The 20,262-nt window shown below is 43.4% G+C and overlaps 1 protein-coding gene across 2 annotated transcripts in view; it reads left to right on the top strand.

The window, feature by feature from the left end:
* The window catches only part of LOC103031876 (transmembrane protein 255B), a 47,128-nt gene that overhangs the window by 7,016 nt on the left and 19,850 nt on the right, over nt 1-20,262 (top strand). For both annotated transcript variants that reach the window (XM_049469663.1, XM_022674352.2), the window contains exons 4-5: nt 16,294-16,383; nt 20,140-20,220. In XM_049469663.1, the coding sequence (XP_049325620.1) occupies nt 16,294-16,383; nt 20,140-20,220 (171 nt within the window). The remainder of the gene's footprint in view (nt 1-16,293; nt 16,384-20,139; nt 20,221-20,262) is intronic.

The raw sequence follows: 20,262 nt of genomic DNA, 5'->3' as shown, positions 1-20,262 counted from the left end.
GATGGCTGGATTGTTTTATTGCATTTGTAACCCTCTATACATTTGAAAATAAAACAACCCCAGGTAATGTAGCTTGCCATCAGCAGCCGGAGTCCAAGAGAGCACAATTGGCCTTGCTCTCTCTGGGTGGGTAGATGTCGCTCTCTCCCCACGTCCTGATGTATCGGAGCTGGGTGGCTGTGCTTTCCTCTGAGTGGGCTATGTTGCTACCCGGAAATGCTACATCGGCAGCAGTTTGAAAAGAGGCGGTGACTCCATTACTTCACATGTATCGGAAGAGGCATGTGCTAGCCTCCACCCTCCTAGTGTTGGAAGCATTACTAGTAATAGGGGGAGTTCTAGTGAGAAGAAATAAAACATAGATGTCATAGAAGAACCATTTCTTATTACATAAACATTGAGTGTATTTACAGGCACTCAGTAATCCAATTATAATTGGCTTTCTGCAATTATTTTATTATTTAATTGTTCATGTTAACAGCTTTCTCTGATTTCTTCTTTTTTCTAATTTTTGTCCCATTTTCTCCCCAATTTACAAGACCAATTTGCCCAACCCACTCATTAGAACTCCCCCTATCACTAGTGATGCCCAAACACCAGGAGGGTGAAGTCTAACACATGCCTCCTCTGATACATCTGAAGTCAGCCATTGCTGATGCAGCATTGCTGAGTAGCATCACAGGGCACTCAGAGGAAAGCGTAGCAACTCGGTTCTGATACATCAGCTCACAGACGCCTTGTGCTGATCGACATCACCCTAGAAGTGATGTAGGGAAAGAGCGCATCTACCCACCCAGAGAGAGCAAGGCCAATTGTGCTCTCTCAGGGCCCCATAGCCGATGGCACGCTACATAAACGGGATTCGAACCAGCGATCTCCTGATTATAGTGGCAGCGCTTAGCCTGCTGGACCACTCTGAGCCCATGCTTTCTCCGATTTCTTAGAATTAGAATTAATTCTTGAAATCTGAGTAAGAATTAAGATAAAGATAGATTTTAGAGCGTGTATGTAAATTCATACTTTAATGTCTTTGATCAGATTAGGGTTTAGACATCGAACAAATGAGGTGGATTTTAGGTGAATTATCTGATTTCTGATTTGTCAGAACATTTATATGCTTACTCTTATTTCTTTCAGTTTACTTAGCCTGCACATGCACAGACATGTGGGTTTTTTTTGGGTTTTAATAGAAAATCCATATTTTTGTCTGGAAATGTTTTTTATATTTACAGAAATCAGCTGCAGGACATTTCATGATTAAGTCTCACTGTTCTGTGAGATTATTGGCTGGTTGTAGAAATCTGATTAGTGTCTGACTCATGTAAACCCGGAGTTTTCCCATTATCTGATTACCCAAGTGCATGTAAGCATGTAGATCAGATTACAAACAAAATCAGATTTTTTGCAGTTATTAGATTAATAAGTGTATGTGAACACTACCATTATTTATAAAAGAGACAGAGACAGCCATATTGGTTGTGTAGAGCCACTTGACGTGGATTGTGATTTGTCAGGATACTCACAGCACTTATTAAACAATGTTTGTGATTGTTTGGGAAATCTCATTTGCATATCACAGTACCAGATTTGTAAGAGCAATGTCAAGGTTACATATAGATGAGCAGTGGATATATTGCGCACCCGTATTAGGAGTAGGTGTTTCGGGGTGAGGGCTGTGGGGTGTATCCGAGGTGGTTTGTCCAGACGCCTCTGTGTGTGATTTAAGGCCTGTACGCTCTGCCCACATCCTCGGCACTGATCCCAGAACACCCTTTAAAATTTTATGACAGAGAGGCTGGCACATGCACACACACACACACACACACACACACACCCCCATCAGCACACAGTCACACACAAACACACAGCACAAATAAGTGTGTGTGTGTCTTTATCTGTAACTGAATCCAGAACCATCCATACACAGACGTGGGGTACTAGAACACCTTCTCTCTATCTCTCTCTGTGCACAACACTCACGCGAGTAAAGTCGCCACACGTCAGTCCACTTTACACATTAATGTGAAACAGCTCACGTTATCACACTGCTGCCAAATACCCAGTATCGGGTGGCACGTCTGATGAGTTCTTGTCAGGTCGGATATCGCTGACCTGCAGGGCACAGGAAGTGACACTTCAGGTAAAAGAAGGTCTTCTGAACATCTTCACACTAACTAAGAGACAATAGAACAGCCCATAACAAGTCAAACAGGTAAGACACTTGGCAGCAGTGCGAATGAAAGGCACAATATGCAACCATTTTCAGTTAATCAATGGACATCATACATTTAAAAAAAAACCTCACTAACTTAATCATTTCTAGTGACCCTTTGCGGGTCTAATTTAAGTTTTTTGAGATACATAGGTTTTTATGTTATATATATATACATGGCCAAATGTTATATATGAACCAAATATACCTAAATTGTTCCAACTACATATTTCGCATTGTGTCAGCTACATATGTTTAGTTTAGTTCATTATTAAGTAGGGGTGGGCGATATAGCCCTAAAATAATATTACGATATTTCATGATATTTTTGCGATAATGGTACTCTTGGCGATATGACAAAACACATTAAAAATATATATATTTAAAAAATACACTATACACTGCAAGAAAATAAAAAATATATTTTATTATTACATACAATATAATACTGCACACCCCTAAGTGAGATATTAAAAAATACAAGAATTTTATCAGATTTGTAACAAAGGTCAATTATCCAGAATGTTATGATACTAATAATGTACTCAAAATATCTCTATGTATCCAGAATTAAAGTAAAATAAATGATACTCTAGCAGCTATATAATAGGAAATGGGATGGGTGATATGGCACGATATTTTAGGGTATAATATCGTTCACAGTATTTAAAAATTTTGACGATATTATCGTATACGATACATGGCACACCTCTATTATTAAGCAGTATCAAAGTTGACCCAACTGCCAATTTTATGTTACATCAAGTAATTGTAAAAAAAACCTAGATGGCCACCAACGTAAGTAGCCGTTAATTTCAGGTTGAATTTTAGTCATGACATCAGATGACAAAAATTTTAGGTCGGGATAAAGTCTAATACTGTTACGTGCCTGCAGGGTATACTAAATGTAATTAAAAGTAATTAAATTAAACATACTTTTTAACACATGCAATTTTTATTTGTGGTGTTGGTTTGCCTCATTTAGGTTCTTTTAAGATCAACTAAAACAATTAACTTGTGTCAATCACATATTTTACATAAATCAAAGTCACATAATGAGCAAAACACTATTTTTCTGATATTTTAAGTTTGTGACTATTACCGTATTTTTCACACTATAAGGCGCACTAAAAATCCTTTAATTTTCCAAAAATTGTGAGTGCTCCTTATAATCTGGTGTGCCTTATGTATAAATTTTACCAGTTAGGACTAGTAAAGTCACTCCACTAGAGTGCAGTGTTACACAGGAGTTTCAGTTTAGTTCTCCAGCAGTATTAGCATTAGCTGCTAGCTCTTTGGCCGTATTGTTTGCCTATAACCAGCTGCTAACTCTGCTAGCACTGCGGCTAGCACTGAGGCTGGAGCAGTAATAGCATTAGCCGCTAACCACACTAAGCGCTAGCTCTTTTACTGTTCAGAGGTGAGTATATCGGACTGTAGTCTGCACATATACCATGGTAAAACAAACTACGTGGGGCGAACTGCTAGCTAATATCACCCTGGCTTACAGCAACACTCAGGGTTCCTCAGTGTAGCTCTGTCAGGCAGCATTAGCCGCTAAATCTAATCCTGCTGCTCTCTGCCTTACTGGAAATCTGGAAATCTAAGCTTACTGTAAATAAACAGAAGCGCTTTACTCACCCAAAAAAAATGGTTTTCAGGAGAGAAATCTGTGTAGATTAACATCCGACGTTCGTTTGACTTTGAAAGAGTAGATGTTCTCTTTCAAGCATTCATTCGGTATCTCACTATGGGGATACGCCCCTCTCGCGTATTCCTCAGAAGCACTCTAACATTACGCCAGCCCTTACTGGCTGGCCAGGTCTGACGTCCGCGGGGGGAGGCACCCCCTATAAAAGCAGGTGCCCGAGCGGCAGAACGTCATTCAAACATCTCTTCTCGCTCAGAAGCGACTCAAGTCGACGCTGCCAAGGAATTACGCTTCTGTCCACAGAGCAGAGCTAACCACTCGCTCGCCGGGCGCTAATTCCTAACTACGGCGACATTCGACACAATTAAGATAGGCTTGTCTCCAAACAACTATCTAACCAGTCTGTCTCCAAACAGTGGTCAACACTCAGTGCAACTCGCTAGTCACCAAACTAGAGTACGCTGAACCCTATATCCTGTGCTATCGGCTAGCTTGTCACCAAACATTAGCCTTAGCCAACTACACTTAGCCGGAAAGCTAAGAGTTACTTTAGCTGCAAAGCTAACTAGCAATGGCTTCTCTTTCTCCCTCAGAGAGGGATGAGAAGCTGGGGCGGCTATGCTCATGTGGGAACAATATTTCTGCAAGAGATACTCACCCCTGCTGCAATGAGTGCCTCGGGCTGCAACACGCCCAAGACGCACTAGCCCCCACGGGTTCTTGCATCCACTGCGCCCGCCTGCCCATGAAAAGTCTCCGTCGTCGACTAGCACGCCATGCTAGTTTGACCGATCGAGACCCCATGATGGCGGCGCCTCCAGCTCCCGAGGGTCAACCTCAGGTGTCTGCAGCCAGTACCAGTGCAAACTGGGCCGAGCACATGGATGAAGTATCTCCGTTGCTCGACGAGCTCGGCTGCATGCGCGAGGAGCGGGATGAACTCCTCGACGCGGAGCTGGATTCACTGGACGGTTCGGACAACATCCTCCCCTACGAGGACGATGACGATCCGTTCCTTCCACCGACGGAGGCAGCAATGCCTCAAGCCCCTCGCGAGTGTAGCTCAGGCGCGGAAGGCGAGGTCGGTGGTTCCCCAGCTGCTGGTGCGAGCCTGCACGACGTATGCAAGCGCGCCGCAGGAAAACTGGGCATTCCATGGCCCAGCGCTCTGCCCGAGAAGGCCGGTTCTCGGTATGAAGGCAAGCGCTTACCCAGGGTGAAAAGTATGGAGAGACAGGTTCTTCCGCTATTCCCCGAGTGCCTGGAAGAAATGACCCGCACCTGGCCGAAACCTTTCTCATCGAAAAACCCGGTCCTGGGCGGTGCTACGCTGGACTGCGCAGAAATGGAGGCGAATGGACTGTCCAATCTGCCGCAGGTGGAGCCGCTGGTCGCTCACCACCTCCATCCTGGCCAGAAAGCCTTCATGACCACATCCGCGCCTAGCTTCCCGTCAAAGGCGGACGGATTCCAGTCCTCCATGACCGACAAGGCATACAGATCCGTTGCCCTCGGTGTGCGAGCTCTGAACGCATCGTCTATGCTGATGGTGTATCAGGCTGAGCTTCAGGAGGAGATGGCCGGAACCACGGAGCACAAGCTCTGGGACGAGATGTGCGTGGTGACCGACTTATGCCTTCGCCTACATCGCTGTGCTGTCCAGGCTTCAGGAAGGGCGATGAGTATCATGGTCACGCAGGAGAGAGCGCGCTGGCTCAACTTGTCTAGCCTCTCACACCGCGAAAAAGTCCAGCTTCTGGATGTTGCTGTGGATCCAAAGGGCTTGTTCGGCCCCGCTATGGCTGCTATGCAACGCCGCTGTGAGGAAAAGAAGCGGGAGGGTGAGGCTCTGCAAACCTGTCTGCCCAGGAAAGTGCACCCACCTCCTGCCTCAGCGCCCCGCCCATCCTTTGCACAAGCGGTAGCGCGTGCTCCGCTTGGCTACAGGATTCCAAAGCGACCCACCCCACCACAGCCCAGACCACCAGCAAAACCCAAAGCTGAGAGTGGAGGAGCATGGGGTAACAAGCCAGCTGCACCAGTGGACCAGCACGGAAGCCGACAAGCGCCGCCTCGCGCCCGCCTGGGCAAGAGGGCCTCGCAGGCAACCTAACTCGCTGCCGGGGGAGGGAAAGCGTGTTTGCCAGACACACGCCCCTCTCCCACTGGGGGACCAGTCCCTAGAGCCTGCAGTTGCGGCTCACAGTTCAGAAGTGTGGGACTTTGTTCAGTTCAGAAAAACCCTGTCCACTGTCAAAAACACACTGTGTTCAACAAAAATAAAATTGTACCCCATTGTGCAACCAGGCCACGGGCCGAGGGCACTTCAAAACAAAAATGCCCTATTGTTGAAAAACATAAGGAACACTGTGCACTTAGCGGCGCAGGGCCACATAAGCTCTGTACCAGAGCCGGCCACGCGCGCATGCGCAGCTGCCAGAGCGAGGCAGTGCTGCCCTCCACTAGAGGGCAGCAGTGCTCCACTGGTGGCGCTGCAGCCAGCTGTAACACAGCGAATAGCGCGCTGGCGCGCGTGTATCGCGTCGCAATGGGTGCTCAGAACTGTGGAGAAAGGGTACAGGCTCCAATTTTCACACACCCCCCCTCGATTCTCAGACATAATATGGTCACAGGCGAGGGGAAATGCTGCCAGTTTTCTAGAAGCAGAGATAGCCTCTCTTTTAGAGAAAGGAGCGATTCAAGTAGTACCTCCAACGCAGAGCCGGAGCGGCTTCTACTCGAGGTATTTTATAGTTCCCAAAAAGGGAGGGGGCATGAGACCTATACTGGACCTGAGAGCGTTAAACAAACACCTCAGACAGTACAAATTCCGGATGCTGACTCACTCAGCACTGCTAAAGTTTGTACGCCCAGACGATTGGTTCACCACCATCGATCTAAAAGATGCATACTTTCACATTCCCATTTACCCTCCCCACAGAAAGTTTCTCAGATTCGCCTTTCAGGGGAGGACATACGAGTATATGGTACTCCCGTTCGGCCTCTCTCTGAGCCCGCGCGTTTTTGTCAAATGCACAGAAGCAGCGATAGGGCCGCTCAGGGCGAATGGAATTCGTCTGGCAACGTATTTGGACGACTGGCTTTTGGCTGCAAAGTCAAAGGAAGAAGCCGTGACACACACCGAATACTTAATGAGACACCTCTCATGGCTGGGGTTTCAAATCAACTTGGCCAAAAGTGTGCTGAACCCCAGCCAGTCAGTAACTTTCATCGGACTGTCCCTAGACTCAGTGGCGATGAGAGCTCGGCTTTCCCCAGACAGAGTAGAGGCATTTCAGGCATGCCTCGCCCAGTTTCGAAGGGGAAATTATGTGGAGCTGAGGATGTGCTACAGACTTTTGGGTCTGATGGCGTCAGCATTGGCTGCTATTCCCCTAGGGAGGCTACATATGAGGGGGTTTCAGCGCTGGGTGGCGAAACTCGGTCTGGACCCGCGAATGTACGCACGCAGGAAAATTATTGTGTCAGCTCAGGGTGCGCGGACACTGCGACTGTGGAAGCATCCGCGCTTCCTGTCACAGGGCGCACCGTTAGGCACGATCAGTGCCAGAAAAGTAATCACTACCGATGCGTCTCTATGGGGATGGGGTGCCACCCACGAAGGGAGGTCGGTAAATGGACAGTGGAGTCCGAGCTTACGCTTGGCTCATGTAAATGTTCTGGAGCTCAGGGCAGTATGCCTGGCTCTACGTCATTTTCTTCCGTATGTGGAAAACTCTCATGTGTTGGTCCGTACGGACAACACGACTGTGGTGGCTTACATCAACAAGCAGGGGGGCTTACGCTCCCTACAACTTCACAGGCTAGCACACAGACTGATTATCTGGAGCAATGCCAACCTCCTCTCACTCAGAGCAACGCATGTGCCGGGAGTGTCAAATCGAGGGGCGGACCTACTCTCCAGGGGCCACCCTCGCTATGGGGAGTGGAAACTTCACCCAGACGTGGTGAATATGGTCTGGAAGCGGTACGGTCTCCCAGCAGTGGATCTGTTCGCATCCAGGGAGAACGCACAGTGCCACCAGTTTTTCTCACTGAAGGACAGGGATGCTCCGCTGGGAGTGGACGCGCTGGCACACGAGTGGCCGCGTGCCCTCCTTTACGCATTCCCTCCACTAGCTCTGATATCCCCTACTCTAATCAGAGTGAGAGAGGCGGGTCTATCAGTTATTCTGATAGCACCGAATTGGCCACAAAAGACTTGGTTAGCAGAGATAACGCAGATGCTTTACGCTCAACCATGGCCCCTCCCACTGCGCAGGGATCTGCTCTCGCAGGCGCGGGGAGAAATCTTTCACCCTCACCCAGAGCGCCTAGCTCTCTGGGCTTGGCCCGTGAAGGGTTAAATTTGACGTCATGTGGGCTGCCTCAGAATGTAGTAGCTACCATCCAAAGTGCTAGGGCACCGTCCACACGCACTTTGTATCATGCTAAGTGGCGTGTGTTTGAGGATTGGTGTACTGACACAGATGAAGTGCCATACCAATGCTCTGTAAGGAGTGTTTTGTTATTTTTACAAACACTTCTTGAAAATGGTAGAGCTTTTTCCACTATCAAAGTGTATCTAGCTGCTATTTCTGCGTGTCACGTAGGACTTAATGGCAAAACGTTGGGGCAACACCCCCTCATTTGTCGATTTATGCGCGGGGTGCGTCGCTTGCGCCCTGTATCAAAACCTTTATCTCCTAAGTGGGATTTGCCTCTGGTACTAGAGGCTTTATCCGGACCTCCATTCGAACCTTTACTGGAGGTGGATTCGAAGATGCTTTCACTTAAAACAGCACTGCTTATGGCGCTCGTGTCTGCCAAACGAGTTGGCGACTTACACGCCTTTTCAGTGCATTCTTCGTGTATGCAATTTGGTCCAGGTGACTCTAACGTTTCTCTGCGACCTAACCCAGCGTACATTCCTAAGGTTATGGACACGTCTTATTCGTGTCTTCCGTTGGAGCTCACTGCTTTTCACCCACCGCCGTTTTCGTCTCCGGAACAGCAGCGGTTACATATGCTATGTCCTGTGCGCGCTTTGAGAGCGTATCTGACCAGGACCATGTCATTCAGGAAATCAGATCAACTATTTATTTCCTGGTCCGGGTCTCATAAGGGCAAGCCCATTACGAAACAGCGTCTCTCACACTGGATTGTAAAAGCTATAGGCTTGGCCTATTCAGCAAAAGGGTTGAACCCCCCCGATGGTCTGTGTGCGCATTCTACGAGGGGTATTGCCACATCATGGGCTCTTTTTAAAGGGGTGTCCTTACAAGAGCTATGTGCGGCCGCTTGTTGGTCATCACCTACAACCTTTATGAGGTTCTACAGGCTTGACGTTACTTCATCACGTTTGGCTCATGCTGTTTTGAGCACTAGCTCAGCGCTGGCTCAAGACGCGCCAGTCTGATGTCAGGTCAAGCAGCGTCTAGGTTGGCTTGTCCGGCAATACGGGAGTAAGCATATCCCATAGTGAGATACCGAATGAATGCTTGAAAGAGAACTTTAGGTTACGACCGTAACCCCGGTTCTCTGATAGCATGAGTGAGGTATCTCACCGGACCACCCTTCTTGCAATGAGCGAGAAGAGATAGCTAACTTTGAATGACGTTCTGCCGCTCGGGCACCTGCTTTTATAGGGGGTGCCTCCCCCCGCGGACGTCAGACCTGGCCAGCCAGTAAGGGCTGGCGTAATGTTAGAGTGCTTCTGAGGAATACGCGAGAGGGGCGTATCCCCATAGTGAGATACCTCACTCATGCTATCAGAGAACCGGGGTTACGGTCGTAACCTAAAGTTTTTTAAAGAATTACAGTTTTGTTTACTGAGGAGAATGAAAACATGGCGACACCCCTCCTGCTTTATGGCGAATAATAGAGTTAGGCATACTAGAGAGTTGCATACGGATAAACCTTGGCCAAGCCTTCTATGAATGGGGAGAGCTAAAAGGCTAATTGTAAGAAACACTGAAATGATTTCTCTCTTTCTGGGCATGTTTGTGCTTTCTTAGTAACCTAGTTATTTTTAATATCAAGCAATCCATAAAGTACGTTACATTTTAAAGGCATAATCAGTAATCAGATTACTTTTGCTAAAGTAACAATGCCATCACTGGTTGTCACATAGTTATACAGTAACATCACCATCATAATTCTAGATATGAATGTTCGGAAGTGGTTTTTTTTTTGTTGCCATTTTCAGCCCAAATATTTTTATTTCAGCCCATTAGTTCACACTGACCACAAACTGACTTTCTTTCTTGTTGTGTCTCCTGTTGTGTAACTTGCTCTTCTCTTGGTCACCTTGTGATGAAGGCAATGTTCTTCTGCAGGGGTCATAATTCTGCCTCTGGACCCTCCAGCCTTCGATTCTCATTATACCTGTGACCATCGCAGTCATTGATCACTTGACCACTCTGCTACGTTTGCCCTTGGACTGATTGAAATGACTATGCAACGTTACAGATGCCCTTTTCTTTCTCTTTCTTTGGCCCTGTGGAAGGTCTGCAGAAGAGAAAGGCTTTAATTGGCTAGGCTCTGGGATCGGGTCCATGAAGAGGAAAGGAGTGTGTGTATGTGGGTGTGTGTGTGTATGTGTTTTATGAGACAGCAGCTGGCTGTTATATAATGCACATTAATACTGCTGTCAGGGCCTATTGTCTCTGACACACAGTGTCCCTTACTCTCTCTATCTGCAGGTGTGTGAAATGGCCACCAATTGAAATTCTTAATTAACTCAGTTGGCCCAGGGGTGCAGTCACTTGGTGGACTTAACTAGGCTTAGAATCATTATGGTTTTCAGGTGGCAAAAAGAGCGACTAGGTTTGATTACCAGGGCACACTGCTTTAGATTGGCTATAATTCTGCTTGTCCTGCAGTTCACCTTAGCAACAGATCTAATCAGAGAATACCCCCAGCCCAGAGGAAACTTTCAGCTCCAAAAGTGTCAATTTGTTTATTTTTGCAACCATGACACGGGCTACTGGGTTCTGGTGCAAGTGGTAGTGGTAGCTTTGGTAATGTAGCACACTACAGATTTCTTTTTTTTTGCTTTTTTATCATAAGTAAAAATAAAAAGCATATTTTAAAGTAATAGTTTTGTTTATTACTGGAAAAAATCTGTCCAAACCAACATGGCCTTTTGTAAAGAAAAAAAGAAAAAAAAAAAAAAAGAAAAAAAAAAAGTATTTTCTCCCTAAAACTAAATAACTCAGTTGTGCCATTCTTGGTGGCAACAACTGCAATCAAGACTTGGCGATAAAAGGCCTGTTTAGGTTATGCCACAGCATCTCAATCAGACTTTGGCTAGGCCACTCCAAAACCTTAATTTTGTTTTTTTTTCTTGAGATTCAGAAGTGGACTTTTTGGTGTGCTTTGGGTCAATGTCCTGCTGCAGAACCCAAGTAAGCTTGAGTTTAAGGTCACAAACTGCTGGCTTGCGAGATAAAGGGGAAAATGCGATATTTTTAAAGATCGATTCAGGTTTCTATGAATTGATATCGGATTATTCAAATGAAGATTTAAATCGACGAATCGTTTTTTTTATACACACCCCTAATGGCCATCCACCTAAACCTTTTATAAATCATTCCGCTAATAAGACAAGCAGTCAAGAGGCCCATGATCACTTTGGAGGAGCTGCAGAGATCCACTGCTCAGGTGGAAGAATCTGTCCAGCGATTTGCAGTGAAAGGGGGTCCTGCGACATATTGACTCAGTGGGTGCTGAATTAAACTTCGGGGTTTTATTGATGTTTCAGAAATCACTTTTTAGTGAATTAATGTGTAGAAAAGGTTTTTGACCTCAGCCTGCCCAGTGTACATGATTTTACTTATTAAGGTGTCTGCTTAATATAAGTATTTTATAAGGATATTTTAATTTCTGCCAGATCTTACTTTACCAGGCTTTAATAGTTGCATCAGCAGATTTGCTGTATCACAGGATGTTTCTAATGGCAGAGCACCAGCTGGACCAGTGTCTTTAGCTCAGCTGGTATTAGCTCACATGTGGATAATGTCTTTTATTTGGCTGCACTAAAGAGCATTGCATTTACAGCATCAACTGTTTCTCACTCACTAATGACCCCCACTACAGGCCATCCCTGATTAAAACTGCTCCCAACTGGATAGCGTTTTTGGGAGTGGCAGAATTTATGATGAGTGTGGGTTTTTTTATTTTTTTTTTTTGATTGGGAGGTTGGAAGGTTTACAGGAATTGGAAATATTCCAGTCCATATGCTTATTTCTTGAGTAAAACTGCTTGGAATGAGGTGAACTGCTCCTGTTTAGTCTGGATACATCCACACAGTGGCTGAAGTGCAAAGCATATTCAGAAATCACACATACATTAGTCTATCTGTGATCTTTAACTAAAAAATTAAGTAATACACTAAAGGGATCATTAATAAGAGAAGCAGACAAGAGGCCCATGGTCACTCTGGAAAAGCTGCAGAGATTCACTGCTCAGGTGGGAGAATTGGTCCATAGGACTACTGTTAGTTGTGTACTCCAGAAATTCGGCTTTTATGGAAGAGTGACAAGAAGAAAGCCATTTTTAAAAGCAAGCCAAAAGCAGGACAGTTTGTTGTTTTTTGAGCAAGCCTTTTAGGGGGCAGCAAACATGTTGAAAAAGCAGCTCTGGTCAGATGAAACGAAAGCTGAACTTTTTAGCCTCCATGGAGATGTTATCTGCAACAAGTCCAAGTGCCAGGGATCTGTCATGGTCTGTGATGCAGCTTTAATGCAGAAAAGTTCATTGAGATCTTAGAGCAACATATGCTTTTTATATGCTAAACCACTTACTGCTGCAATGTTTGTTGTTTACTGAGTGCTTCAGATGTTCTGATCACATTTGATTTAGGGCGTCAGTGTGTCTTTGCTATTATAACCACTGGAAAAGGACACATTTCTCTGTACTATTTCTATTAATTAATCATTGGTGTGTTTGGGTGTAACCTTTCCATTTAAGAGACAGGTGTGCTTTGGCTTTGGCAAATTAGTATTTTAATGGATGTCAGTTTTAGGAAGGGTCTAGAGGAAACTGATCTGCTCTTTCACACTGTGAAGTGTACAGCAGTGTTATTTGATTTTGAAAAATGCTTATTATTGTTACTGTAAAAGTTAGGTTTTTGCACTGCTGCGTGTCCGTTTGTGTGCAACAAGTAGTGTGTATTAACAATTGGTATGTGCGGCGCACCTGCGTTGCAAAGATAGCAATGAACGTCTAGTCGACTGTTGTGTAGGTTGCATTCAGTCAGTGACATGTTAGCAATATTACAGAAATTTACCTAAATACACCATATATCAAGACCACCATGACCATCTCCGTAGATATATTCACAAGCACTGTTGAAGGCATGAATATAGACTGTTCATGCTTGAGGTGTAGCATAGCAATGAGCAATGAGCATCACAACACACCTTAAGCAGAGTGTAAGATAGGGCCTAATGTGTTGTGTTCTGCTTTCACATTGGCTGATTGGCTGATTAGACAGTTGCATGTATAAATAAATAGATGTACAGGTCTATAAAGTGGTCTACAAGTGTTTATTATGTTTAGTAGGGGTGTCACGATCTCGATATTTTATCGAAATCGAATCGAAATGAGGTCACGATCTCGAGTATCGAAGTCAAAAAGAGGATCGACGATCCCTCCCGCGCGCGCTACGCAAATAGCGCAGCGCGCTACGCAAATGGCGCGGCACCAACACAGCGCATCCTATTCATTTAAATAGAGAGCCGCTGCATGAGCGCAGTCGGCGGGAGTGTGATCACTGTTTTTTATCTGTCCAACGGGGGAGGGGGGGAGGGGGTTGGGCGCGCAGGTTTTGTATCTGTATCTAACGGAGGGGTGGGTGCGCGCAGGTGAGAGCGTGTGAACTCGCTGAAATGCGTGTGTCAGTGTGACTTGAGAACACTGACTATAGATCACAGTGAGGTGGATTAAAAATCTTAAACTTATAATTGACTACACCTGTTGCTTTCCATTGAATTAAAAAAACATCTTTCTCTCAGATAAAGTAAACACAAGCGTGTTTCTGACTAAAATAAAAGCTTTTCAGGAGAGATATAAGTTATGTGTAAATATTTATAAGACAATACCCACATCACTTATCTAACCAGCCTGTACTGATTTCTGCCCCCCAATAATGCTTTCAATAACCTCTTGTAACCCCTGGGAGCCAGGGGTTACACTCTAATAGCCTTTAATAGTCTTCGGTAGCCTTTAAAAGACTTACCTGGCGGCCGTGGTGTGTCCACTAAACTCCGTAGTTATAAACATCCTGAGGTTAGCAGCGCGCTAACTGACCTGTTTATAATGTAATCCGAGCAGTGCCTCCGTGTCGGCTGTTCTAACCTGCTGCTGTTAGCTGCTTGGGCTGAAAGATGAACTGTAGTGAGCTGTATTATCCGGTTAGTGGGGTTAAAACCTTTATTTGTTTACAGAAACAGTAAAAACGGACTGGCTGAGCCCTGTAGCCCGTGGCTGGGCTGTACTGAAGTAGTGACTGAGTGAAGAGAGCGGAGCTTGTGCTCCTGCTGCTAGTGGTTGGATGAAGAACTGCAGCTTCATGTAATGAGCAGTTTCACCAGCCATCCACACACAGCTCTGATAAACTGCTTGTTTTAATAGTGCACACTGTTGCTACCAAAAAAAGTCACTAGATGGCATTACCATATATATCTTAATAAATAATAATAATAATAATATTTATAATATTTATAATAATAATAATAATAATAATAATAAATATATTATTAAAATTTTATGAGGCATAAAATAATAACAAGAAAAAAAAACAAGAAAATCGAGAATCGAATCGAATCGTGACCCTCAAATCGAAAATGAAATCGAATCGAGGATTTAGAGAATCGTGACACCCCTAATGTTTAGCAATGCTATTCTAGTTTAACAAGTAAGTAATCTGAATATTAGATGGTAATGTAATTTTTTAAATTTAATTTTATACTGTATGTGTAGGTGGGTGCTTCGGGTGTGGAATCAGATTGGGCCGAGTGAGAATGCCCTTTCCTCTGTGTGTGTGCCGTTGCCCTTCATGCTGTCTTCGGTCTGTAGGGCAGTAAATTACCCATAAAGCACTGGTTTGGTGGGCACACTTTGGAGAGGCTGTACATTTCTTTTATTACTCGCCTCCACATCTAGACACTGTAGTTATCACCCAGCAAAGTAGAGTAAAGGAGAAAGAGAGAGAAAGACGAGGGTCGTTACACAGTGTCTGAGTATCATTGTACATGTTTGTGTGTAACTGTCAGGGTTGATGGAAGCATAATTATGTATGATGTAAGCACTAATATCCTGATAAGCCTCTGTATGTTAAATAATATTTGCTTCACTTCAAAAGTGAAAATCTGGGAGGTGTGCTGATATTTACTTAAACACTTTTCATTCTTCTCAATCGATAGTGCAATAATAAGGCTGATTATGTTTGCAGATCCAGCAGAGTCATGTTTTTGTATATTCTGGAAACAATGCTTTCTGACGTGGGCTGTCAAACTGCCAAACCAAATCAAGTTTATAGAAATAAAGCACCAAGAAGGAGTTGTTGGATTCACATGATACTTTATATGCGTGATATATGGATGTGATTACAATATTAGAGCGAAACACGTTTATATATCTAAACTAACCCTAGGCGTGGTCGTCCTGTAAAAATGACTGCAAGAGCACAGCACAAAATGATCAATGAGGTGAGGAAGAATCATAGAGTGTCAGGTAAAGACTTACAGTTCATGGGAGGACACCACAGAGGAAGAAAAATTAAGAAAAAAGGCACAGCACACCATCAAAACCTTACCCCAACTTTGAAATTTGGTGGAGGAAGCATCATGGTTTGCGGCTGCTTTTCTGCCTCAGGGCCTGGGCGGATTGCCATCATCAATGGAAAAATGAATTCCCAAGTTTACCAAGATATTTTGCAGGAAAACTTAAGACCATCTGTTGGCCAACTGAAGCTTAACAGAGGATGGATGATGCAACAGGACAACGACCCAAAACATAGAAGTAAATCAACAACCGAATGTCTTCAACAGAGTCCTGAACTCAACCCAAAGAAAGCGATTTACACCAGATATCCCAAAAACAGTTTTATGAAGAGGAATGATCCGAAATTCCTCCTGACTGTTGTCCAGGTCTGATGTGCAACTACAGGAAACATGTTGAGGTTTTTGCTGCCAAAAGAGGCTCAACCAGTTTTTAAACCCAAAGGTTCACATACTTTTCCCCCTCACTGTGAATGTTAACATGTCTATTGTTGGGACTTAGATGAAGATCAGAACACATTTAATAACCAATTTGTACAGAAATCAAAGTAATCCCAAAGGGTTCACATACTTTGTCTTGCTACTGTGTACATGTATGTGTCCATTGCTTTTAACTTCTTCCTCTTTTTTATTTTGTTCCTCAGTTGGTGGCATCCATCATTTTCGTCAGCCTGGGCGTGATATCCTGTTTCTTCTGCGCCATCATAGACGGCATCATTGCTGCTGAGTTTATTGTAAGTAATAAATTGGGATTTAAAACCTGTATGATGAGCCAGATACATTAAATGAACAGAATCCAAAATATCCAAGACTGTGAGAAGTGTGAACACCACAGACTCATGTCTGCGCAATAAATCATATTTACTTCCTAGTCCCTATCTCTTTCTCACACGCATGCTCGTACACACATCCCCTCTCTCTCTCTCACACACACATACCCTCAGAGAAGCGGTGTGGATGCTCTGGTAATGAAATGGATATAATCAAACGGAAGCCTTGTCTGGTCTGGTTGGATGACTGTGCCTCATTCATCAGTGCAGCAGACACATCTATCCCTCCTGCAGTCTTCTCACTATTACAAGTGACAACTTAACCTGTCTCTTACTGCTGCACTGAGCAAAAGTAAAGAAATCAAAATCTAAATGATATTTAATAACATTTTTCTAAGTGCTGAAGCTGTTAAAAACCATGTTATTACATTTAATAAACCTGTCATGTTATATGCAGTTCCATATTTGATATTGGTTGATATCGACATTGCTGGTAAAGTTTGGTCGCAGATCTAAATTATCATTTTTTTTTAGAGTGACTCCAACATTAGAGAAAGTGAACTGTCACTTTTGTTCATACATCCATAAATTCTGTACATCACCAAGGTATATAGATTATGCCTGCTCACATTTTTGTTAAGTACAGAGAAAATGATCAGATTATACAATGTGGCTAACAACCCCAGCAGATTTGACTATAACAACCTAAATAAAAGTAAAAAAACTAAAAGTAAAACTAAAAAAATAGAGAGAGAGAGAGAGAGAGACAGAAGGTAACATAGACACAAGGGCAGACTGAAACACTGGCATCCATTCGCTCCACTGTCCACAAACCTGAGCAATCGCTTGCAAGCAGAGGGAAGACAGCACCATAATCTCAGTTAACATATACTGTTTTTTTTTGTATTATAAGACTTACCAGATTATGAGGTGCACTATCAATAAACGTCTATTTTCTAGTCTACTTTTATACATAAGGTGCACTGGATTTAAGGCAGATTATATAACATTAGTAAGGAACAGGGGAGTCACTATGTTTTCCTTTTAATTCAGCATGTTGCACTCCTGGGTGGTGAGACCTGTTAAACTAAGTTAAGTAAACAAAACTGTAATTCTTAAAAAACATTTTCTTTTAAAGTCAAACAAGTGTTTTAACATGGTAAATACGCAGGCTGTAGCAGCAGGCTACAGGCTGATAATACTCACCCCTGAACGGCGAAAGAGCTAGCATTTAGTGTGGTTATAGTGTGGTTAGCGGGTAATGCTAATACTGCTCCAGCAGTGCTAGCTTTAAAAGAAAAGATTCCGTCCCTGTTCTCTTTTGATTTCTGGGAAGCTAAACCAATCAAACCAAGCTTTTCGTACCGATCATGTCTCATCCTGGTTGATCAGCTACATTTCCTTCTGTGGTATACATTTAGCCTGGATTAAATTTCACAAACTGTGTTTAATTTAGCATGAATCACCTGTATTGTTAATCTAAAACTGTGTATATCTAAAGTGCCTAGCAAAAGTATTCACCCCCTTGGCATTTTTCTTGTTTTGTTGGCTCACAACCAGGGATTAAAATGGATTGCTTGTGAGGTTGCATAATTACATTTACAGAACATCCCTACAACTCTAAAAATGTGAATTATTTTCACTGTTCAGAAAACATGTAATATGTAAAACTCTTCATCACCTCTATGTCAATACTTTGTAGAGCCACCTTTTCTGCTTTTAGAAAACGTGGATATATGTATTTATAGGTATAGATACTTACAGAAACCATGGGATGAATATGTTTGCAAGGCACCATAAATACATCACATAGATCATAATGAATAGCATTGTACATGTACATGATGTACAGTGAGGGTCCTACATTTGAATAGGTTATTTTGTGTTTTACAGCTTCTCTGTGATAAACTACTGATGCCTATCTCTCTTATTCACACTTCATTTGCTCGCTCTTATCTCAGAAACCTTCCATTTCCCACAAGTAATATCCTGCTGACAGCATCGAGTAACCAGAGCCAAATTCAGAGATGAATAGCTGTGGCAGTTTTTTCTGAGGTGTTCCATTTAATAAATTAGAGTTTTGGGATTGTGTTGAATAGTTTTATTTTATTTTGTTTATTTATATATTTTCCCATTTTCTCCCAGTTTAGCTAGGCCAACTGTCCCACTTACTCAGCTTCTACTCCGCTGTATATTCCCCATCACTAGTGATCTTTAGTCTTTTCAAGCTGCTGCTGATGCAGCATTGCACTGATACATCAGCTCACAGACGCCTTGTGCTGAGCGAAATCACCTTTAGGAGTGATGCGGGGAAAGAGTGCCATCTACCCACCCAGAGAGAGCCAATTGTGCCCTCTCAAGGCTCCGGTAGCTGATGGCAAACTACATGACTGGGATTCGAACCAGTAATATCTCAGTCATAGTAGCTGTGCTTTAGACCACTGGACCACTTGGTGCCCCTCAATAACCTTTTTAAAAAATATGGCCTTTACACATTAATGGCTGTGTTGAGTTATTTTGAGGGCACAGTAAATGTGAATTGGTATACAAGTTCTACACTGGCTACTTTACATTGTATCAAAGTGTATCTTCAGAGATATCCCATCAAAAGGTATTACAGTTAGTTCTCTCTTTCTAAAAACCTACCCAACTTTAAAGCATTCCTATTGGTCCAGTTATCATACAGTTTATATACAATCAAACTGTAAAAATGGAGTCAATGGTGATATGCTGGCAAAAGACTGTATCGTAAAAAAGATTTTACCCAACCAGATCAGAAATATTAGTAGTGGATCAGTTCTGTTTAACATCTCTGTTACATCACTTGTGTCAGTGTTTTAATTTTTTGTTTTGGAATGTTACTTTTAATTAATGTTTCCATAATGTGTTCGTATTATATCTGTAACGTTACAGGCTAACTTTCCTGGAGACTTTTTAAAAACGTTGCTAAACGTTCTTTTAACGTTCTCTGTTAGCTGGGAGGTCCATGATTTGGCTCAGGCTTTTTCTGAGAAACTACTGCAGGTGGTTCTGGTTCCCATGTTATTAAACCTAGTGAGTATTATGGGCTGCAGGTTTTAATAGCTGGAGCCAATAATACATTAATTCATCCATTGTTGGCTGGATGATTTTATAAACACCATATAAAGGGGTTTACTGTAAGATGCAGAAAATCAAAACTCAGTTCAAGGATAAATAATAGCTTTTTTCTAAATTTATTTGGGTCCGAGAGATTAAAAATGACGTCACATCCACTATAAAACAAAAGCAGTGTGTACTTTACCTCATCTGGACCTACAGTCTCGCTGCTAAACCACAGTCTTGTCAAAGGCTTTTTATTGTTTGCTCAATAAACGCAGTGTGAGGGTTGTAATGGGTCGAGCTCAGAGCACTGATGTGTGCAGGCATCTGCTGTTAACACTTTACATTTCTCAATAAAATACACTAATATACACATACAGTAAACACGCCATGTGATCAGACAATCAGACTGAGACTGATCTCAGTGGTGTTCACTGCTTAACAGTATGTTAGGATTCAGCACACAGTGGACTGCTCTTTGCTTGCTTTGCACTATGAGACCAGACGTGCCGTATTTCAAAAAAAGCCCATTAAAGTTTAATTACAGAAATAGGAATCGATACGGTTGTGAAACTGAGTTTACTGTTGTTCAGTTTGCTCAGTCCATAAATGCTGCTCTCCTTCTTTTCTCCCCTGTAGGACAGGAGGCCTCTAATGGAGGGGAGGTGCCAGTTCTACGCCAGTGGAACAGGATATGCATATGACAACTACTATACTGAGGTGAGAATGTACCTCTTATTATCTCTCATAAACCCTGTTTGG

This window comes from Astyanax mexicanus, chromosome 21 (genome assembly GCF_023375975.1).
Source record: "Astyanax mexicanus isolate ESR-SI-001 chromosome 21, AstMex3_surface, whole genome shotgun sequence".
NCBI classification, from domain to species: domain Eukaryota; kingdom Metazoa; phylum Chordata; class Actinopteri; order Characiformes; family Acestrorhamphidae; genus Astyanax; species Astyanax mexicanus.
The sequence above is the reverse complement of the archived record's forward strand: the minus strand, read 5'-3'. Positions and strand labels throughout refer to the sequence as shown.